This window comes from Athene cunicularia (assembly GCF_003259725.1).
Source record: "Athene cunicularia isolate RWA chromosome Z unlocalized genomic scaffold, athCun1 chrZ_part1, whole genome shotgun sequence".
Lineage (NCBI taxonomy): Eukaryota > Metazoa > Chordata > Aves > Strigiformes > Strigidae > Athene > Athene cunicularia.
Genome location: NW_020799142.1, coordinates 11,003,179 through 11,011,088, shown reverse-complemented (window position 1 = coordinate 11,011,088; position 7,910 = coordinate 11,003,179). Strand labels below are relative to the sequence as shown.

The following is a 7,910-nucleotide window of genomic DNA, read 5'->3' as shown; positions in this document are numbered from 1 at the left end:
GCTTGCTCTGATTTGTGTCCTGAATGGCATTAAAAATGCATTTCTCTAACACTGTTATAAGGCTGATGCAAGAAATACCAGATTTTCTTCTATCTACTTTTCTGAAGGCTATTGTCTATGCTACCATGCAGTAGTTTTCTTACTTTGAGAAAAACGGAATTCTTTTGGCCTGTAAGGATTTTTTGGTAACCTGCTGGAAGATGTACAACACTGTAATGTTCTTTAACAGTGTTTCTGAAATGTTGTGGACATTTATGTAAATATGCTAAAACTGTTGTAGGTTCTGGCAATGACAGCACCACATTTATGGTGGTATCTTTAAAAGAAACCTCTTCCCACCATTTTTAGGAAAGCTGGAAACTTACTGCCTCTCACTCTCTTTCACAACTATCAAATGCTGCAAAGTGATCTGCATATGTTTGCGAATTCTTATCACTGGCCTCAAGACAGGCTGTAAATTGACACAACCATGTAAGTGGCAACACCACCCACCTCATGCGACTTTTTCAGCCCTCAGAAAACTGATCTCTGCCACCAAGGAAAATTTTTCTCTTTGAAAAGAGGGATTGAAAGATTGTATTTTCCATCCTTTGAGACCACCTTCTTTGTTGTGGGGTGAGGTGTCTGTATCTACTCTACTGACAACAGGTAGATTAAATCATAATCCTCTCCAGAAAGTGTTTCAAACTGCTTTGTCATACTAGTTGCTATCTGGTTAGAGCTTTTGAAATGTAAGTGCATTGATGATGGTGGTAGCAGTGAGTTACAGGTGTTCATGCACTGAGTTGCTCTAGCATTGTTCAGGTACTAAGTTTTGTGACGGGGAACTGGGAAGATGGTTTATTCTGTTTTGACTTTACACTTTTCTGTGTGTTTCCTCACTGGGAAGGATGAGACTACCTAAATCATCCAGATGGCAAGGGCTTTCAGAAACTAGTGACAAAGCAATCATTAAATGAGTTAAATTATGTCGCTGGTCAGACTGTAAGTGGTCATCTTCTCTGTGGCTCTTGCAGGATACTATAGTTACGCTGGTTTACCTCACCTCTGCTGTCTATCCTTTAAAACTATTAAGTTTGCTTTTTGGGTAGTATGCTTGTGTTTCAGATTGAAAAATTAGGGGTGACTGTAAAGGAAATAAATTATTTCTTATCTCATTTGCTCTTTAACCACAGTATAGTGGTGGCATACACTCATAGCCAAATGTTTTGAGTCTCTCTTGAAATAACAGTTGAATTCTATGTTGGTGTTGTGATTTGGCAATAAAATATACAGTGGAAGAGTGGTAATACTGAATAGCACCACAAGATGTCATTCAAACAGTGTGTGGTGTAGACTGAAACTCAAGATTTCTTGATTTTGTGCTAGAGGAAAGTCCCAAATCAACAACAAAATAAATGCAAATTGCAACATGTATTTAGTGCCGTTTTAGCTTCCATGTTACATGGCTCTGAAATCAATTTACAGTTCCTCTTTAAGTGTTAAACTTGTTTAGAATTTGCACAATAGCCTGAGCTAGAATAAGCCAATTTATTTTAAGGATTTTGCAGTGCCAGTAAACTGTAAAAACCCCTGATTTTAAATTTTATTTATTTATTTTTAATTTGAGAGGGTGGATACAGGGCCTTCCATAGGGCTTCATTACTGTTCAGGTGCCAAGAGCAGAGATAGAGCTGCTCTGTTAAGTGTGGATTTTCTGCTTCAAACCTGGTAACATTTATGGTATTTCAGACTTCATATTGGAACATTTTGCTATGCTGCAGGCAAAAAAAAAAATCTTAGTATGCTGTGGTTAAAAGTATGTCATGGAGACTGAAGTCTGCTAAAGACTTAGAACACAAGAACAATGCAGTTGATACCATGTGACTGTAGGCGTACAGGGGATGGAGAACTTAAAACAAGAAGTGCATTATTAAAACTGTCAAATGAGAATTTTCTAACTTCTGTTCTTGTTCCATAATAGGTGGTTCCATAATATCAGAACTGTTGAAGCTTGTTTTCTCTCTTGTGTGGATTTGTTTGCCATTTCCTGTATCTGATCTTGCAGTAACACAGTGCTGTCCTCATATATGAAGAGCCTCTGTCTTGCCACGAGTTTATTTGTTTGAAATTCCTTACCCTTTCTTAGAGGTGTTTAAAACCGTTCCCAGATTTTTAGGCATACAGATGGCATGGCAAATTGTAATTAAATTCTTATTTTATAAAACAGGCTGATAAACTTCCAGGAATAAAGATTTTGTAGCTAAAGAATTATTGCTGCATTGCCAACTGGGCTTCAGTTGCAGTTTTGATACGATATTTTTTTGATACTGCTTTTGACAAAGAAAGCCTCATGGGTGACTTCTTTCAGTAACTGGGTATATTAGAACTGAAGCAAATGTTGACAATTCATGGGTTTTGTCATACAGTGTGCCTAAAAAGAATAGGAGATTTATCACGGTGGAGTAAATGTTCTCTTAACAGTTTTTCAGAATATGTAGGTGCAGTGGCAAATGATATGCCATATTTTATGGATTAGTACTTTAGTGCAATTAAAGGTTTGTGATAGTTACTACAAGAAGACAAAGTAACAGGCCCAGATTTATCACTGATGTATCTGGTTTACACCTCAGTGATGTACAGTTTTGCATACCCTCTTTTGTTTTCTGTAGAAGTGGGTAATGTTGCTCAACAGTATCTGAAATCCTAGTCTTAATCTAATTAAGATGCCAGTTTTAGTGATCAAGTGTGTGATAACAAGAGTAGGGCATACTCAGCATTGTTCTTTAGTTGCTGTTGGCCATAATCAGCATGGAGAATCAGGGTCCTTTCTGGCATTAAAAAAAGTAAAGTTAGGCAATGAATTTGCATTCTTAACTTACACTCACTAGCTTTCAAATTCTTATATTGAGGAATAGAAGCTTGTGGTAATAAAGATTACAAAGGCATCTGAGTACTGATTCCTTAATATATTAGTAATTGTCTCATTCCCTTTTTTGGTAGATGGTATGCAAATAATAAAGATTGTATTTCATGACCTGTTCATGTTGTATATGGGTATAATATTTCTAATCATAGTCCATACCAGTGCTTTTAACTTTTTAGAACAGTGGGACCATATTGTATAGAAGTTAAGACACTAGATTACAGCTCAGGAACTTGGCAAATCTTGTTACACATCCTGGATATGGCAGTGGGCAGACAGGTGGGAGTCTTTTTTCATTTTCCTTTTTCTCCCCTCAGAAAGTTTTTTCACTTCTTACTGTTAGGGAAAATGGGCTCAGCGACAATGTATTTACTCTTAGAAATGTAAGAGTTTTCTGTACCTACTGTTGTTGGGACCATTACTGTCTTGCTTCATTTATATAGATCCTTATTTTTGTTAACTGTCAGTTTAGTCTTCTTTAAACCTCGTTTTGCTGCTGAAGTAATAATGCTTATTTTTCAGTCATCTGTAATATGTACCTAACCCTGTAAGGCTAGAATTACTCTAGAAGCTTTAACAAGGAGAGGCAAAGATGTTGATGCAGCTTGGAGGTTGCTTGCATTTTCCTGAGCTCCTGGCAGGTGGACATAAATGATAAAGAAATTATTTGTCTAACATTGTGTACTGAAGAACTGTCACTTCAGAATAAATGAGTGTAGAAACATGAACAGCAGTGGGAGGCTCACATTTATGTTTTCTGTTTTGAGGGATTTTACTTAAGGATTGAAATTCCCTTAAATCATCTTAATGCTTGGAAGTTTAAAATATTTTTGTATTATACAATAAGCTATATTGTGAAAGACTGAAATGCATTTGTCTTTTCCATTGTTCATTGAGGCTGCTGATAAGAGTTGTTTTTGGAGGGAAATGACCTTTGAAATCTGCGTAGGATATTTGTTTCTAGAACAGCAAGGGAGTGGGTATCCTGTTACTTTTCTTTTTTTCCTGAGGAGACCTCAGTCTCCTCAGGCAAACTTGGTTGAGGGCAGTCTTTTTTTTTTTTTTTACTGTACTTAAAAGAATGGAACAAAATTCTGCAATGCTGGGTAAAATAATTGAGGTGTCTTGCACTATTAAATCTGCTCTTAAAGGGCAAAACTTTGAGGTTACACTGAAACCACATTTAACTGTAGAAGAAAAAAGGCTTGCTGCTGGTGATTCATATGAATATATGGAGCAATACTTTACTCTGTAAGTATCTAATGCTTGCTAATCCTGGATTATAATTTATTAGAAAAGATTAAAAAAACCCTATCAGTTCATGTAGCAATTAATTTCCTCATGGTTTCATCAAGAACTTATGTTTTTTTCTTTTTTCTTTCTTTTTTTTTTTTTTACTTCCTGCTGCTTTTCTCTTAGGAAAGCAAAGCTGGCTGTAACCAGGTCTTCATGTCTTAATATCTCTCATTTATATCTTCTGTGATTACATTTCAAAATGGTTTAACTTGAAATGTGTGATAGAATATTTTCTATAAGCAGTTAGAAGTACATTTCATCATTAAATACTTTTCTCTTTTGTCTTCACATCTTAAATTCACCTTTTGCCTTTTTTTGTTTGTATTACACGGGTAACTCATACTCGTCCTGTGATTACTGCCTGCTTTTGTCATTCCCAACTTCTGGGAGATAGTGTTCAGCATGTACTCAAATCTTGCGCTTTGTTACTTCCCGTGTTTTTGCTACTTGATCCTCAAGTTCGCATTATTATTTTCTCATTTTCTGCTTACTTTCAGATTTTATTGACATATTCTTATTTTTTATGGGTTTTTTGTTCATTTTGAATTACGTAGATAAATTCCTAGTCTTGAACCTTAAGCAGTTGCTACAGTGTCTTATTCATGCAACACTTTTTGATTCTTCAGTCAGATACTCATTTTTTTTGAAAAGTAGTTGCTTTGTTGGTTCTGCCAAGGAACCAGAGCATCCTTCTACCAATTATTTGCGCATTAGATGATCACAATTTAGTAATATTACCTTGTACTTTAGCTTTTACTGATGTCTTTCTCAATTTGTGCATAATTATGTGAAACAGCAGTAGGAAACTGGAAGCAGAAGCATCAGACTAAAAGTAACTTTCTAAATTAAGTCCAGTCTTCTGCTGTGTAGCTGATAACTGTGCCATATAGATGCTTTCACAAGATAAGCTTAAAAGGTAAGGATTAAGACTTAAGCAGAAGGAATTAGAAGTCTCAGAAATTTTTGTATCCAACTAGAGCAAAGTGTCAGGCAAGTTGCTTCAAGCTGATCTAAAAGAACTTATTATCCTGTAATACCATATGAGGAATAGGAGGACAGGAATGATCAGCAAAATGAGCTGTTTCTGTGGCCAAGAATGATGGGAATAAAGAGAGATCACAAAAGTTAAATCAAGCTAGCCTTCCTAAAGAGTTAATTACAAGTGGAACTATACACAGAGATTAAAAGGTAAAAAAAGCAAGTTATGGAATGTATTTTAGGTACAACCCTAAACCAACAAATATTTGATTTCTGATATCAAAAATAAGGATATAGAGCTGAAGGGAAAACTTGGAGTGGTCAGAAGGAGTGTGAGGATATAGAGGTGAACACAGGCATGCTTGAAGTGAAATTAGAAAACCAAAGAGCTTAATGTGGAGGGAGGTTGTGCCTTTATAGCAGGGAGTTTGGAAGAAGGCAGTAGGAAAAGATCTGTGAAATGGCAGCATTAGTTATTTTTAATAGATCTGTCAGCTTGGAGTGGTGTTACAAGAAGTCCACTGAATGTTACCACTGGCCATGGAGAAGGTAGCCATCTGTAGACATATTAAAGTGATCTCAGTATTATGCAAAACCACAGAACAAAGTTGAATGGGAAGTATGATTCAAAGAACTGAAGCAAACAGCTAAATAAATGTAGCAATATAAGACTGATGATATAGTTCTTTGAACACTTCCAGGAGTAACTGGAAAAAAAAAATAATCAAAACCTTTGAGTGTGATGCAGAAAAAAGTAAGGTGTTCCCAGTGATATTTAGGAAATGGTGCCGAAGCAGTCAAAATTGAATGCTTCTACTTTTTGTTGTTTTAAAGATAATACTTAAATATTAAACTGTCGAGTGAAGCCAGTATTTACAGCAGACTATCTGTATTACATTGCTTCTGTAGTTCAAGAAATAGTTGGTTTCAAAAAAGGAGTTAGACTTCAGTTAGAAGTTCCATGTATCTGCATCCTGAATTTTGCATGTTTTTCATCTGGCTTGCAGTAAAAGAAGTGTTTTTTTTCCCTCTGGTTGTGGTTCTTAATTTTGTGGTTGTATACTGAAGTGTGTGGGCAGTGTGGATTTCTGATGGATGGGATGCTGTACTGGACCTGAAAATATGAGGAAAATCTCTATTTGAGTGACTCTATGCCTTGCAATAGGAAAAATTCTATTTAAAAATTTATGAAGGAATGGATGACAGTGTTTTGTCTCACTGTAACTAATTCTGGCTTTGACTTAAACCTCTTTTTCCTCCCGGTCTGAAACTCTGAAGGCAGTGATAAATCAGAATATATCTAAGTTTCACATTCACTTTTGAAATCCTCTGTGGATGTATCAGGTCTGGCTGAGACAAAGTTAATTTTCCTCGTGGCAGCCCTCCTAGTGCTTTGCTTTGTATTGGTAGCTAGAAGGGTGTTAATAGACACTAGTTTTGGCCACTTGCTGAGCAGTGCTAACACAACATCATGACTGTTTCTCCAACATGCCCCATGCCTCAGGTCTTCAGCTTTCCAGCCAAAGTTCACATAACAGCAGTTTCATGGGCTTGTTTTATTGTTGTTATCTGATAGGTTCTTTTAATAAACACTTCATTATACTAGGCCAGCATGTTAACAAATACAATTTAAAAGTGGGCAAGAAGGAGCAGTGCTTCACCTTAAGTTGATGAATTGATGCCAGAATATAAAAAAGGAATACTAGTTTTATTTTTCACTTTTTCTAATTGATGCTTTACTGTGTTTTTACCATAGAAATGAAGACCTCAAACAGATGTTGGAAAGCAGTAAAGATTCTGCAAAGCTAGATGCTATGAAAAGGATTGTTGGGGTATGTGTATTTTTTATTATTATTTTTTATTTATTGGATGTGAATACTGGTTTTGCTTTACAGATCCTGTAACAAGACAGCATTTGAATCTAAATGGTGTTTAAAAACTGCTGTGAAGTCTTTAATTTGGAATTTTGTGTAGAAATTGCTGCATCAAAATATATACCGTCATAGACTTTTAGAATATTTATATAACAGTGCCAATATGCCTGTAAATAACTATTTTCAGTATGGAGGTGGGATCTTAAATACGAAATGTTTCTGCAGAGAAACTTCAATTGCTGTGTTAATTCAGCAGACAGGAAACAACATAAATTTGCAGGAGTAAAATGACAAAATACATTTACTATATTTACCTTTTTAGATTGTATAAGGATTTTTTTAATTGAGCATGCTGCATATGTATTTGACTATTTCAGGCTAACTGTGTACCCACAGAGGTGATTTAAATAGTGTTTAACGCTGTTGTGTGTGTAAACTCCGTAAACTAAACATCATGAAATTGGTAAAGCCCCTTTATTTCTTAAAAGTATTAGAAGACATCCTGATTTGAGCCCGGAAGGCAACTAAGCACCACGCAGCCATTTCCTCACCCCTTCACCCCAGTGCTGGGAAGGAGAAAATGAATCAGAAGGCTCAGGAATCAAGATAAGGACAGGAAGGGGTGGCTCCCCCATTATGGTCACAAGTAAAAGGCTTATTAGGAGAGGAAAACAAGCACATCACTTTAGTTCAAACACTTAACAAAACCAACACTGAACAGGCAGAATGGGACAGTGAGAAGTATTATCATATCATAAAACATCTCCTTGCCCCTTCCCTCTTGCCAGGCTCAGCATTGTTCGCGATATCTCAACCTCCTCCTCCAGCAGCACAGGGGCAGGGAACGGCGGTGGGGG

The 7,910-nt window shown here is 36.2% G+C and overlaps 1 protein-coding gene across 4 annotated transcripts in view; it reads left to right on the top strand.

Moving 5' to 3' along the window:
- The first annotated feature begins 1,692 nt into the window (after positions 1 to 1,692).
- The window catches only part of AP3B1 (adaptor related protein complex 3 subunit beta 1), a 150,842-nt gene continuing 144,624 nt past the window's right edge, over positions 1,693 to 7,910 (top strand). The window contains exons 1-2 of one of the 4 annotated variants that reach the window (XM_026865898.1): positions 1,693 to 1,710; positions 6,936 to 7,011. In XM_026865898.1, coding sequence (XP_026721699.1) covers positions 6,955 to 7,011 — 57 coding nt within the window. In that variant the 5' untranslated portion in view covers positions 1,693 to 1,710; positions 6,936 to 6,954. Of the gene's footprint in view, positions 1,711 to 4,037; positions 4,157 to 6,935; positions 7,012 to 7,910 lie in introns of those variants that run through there. The other 3 variants (XM_026865899.1, XM_026865895.1, XM_026865896.1) reach the window with 3 other exon arrangements.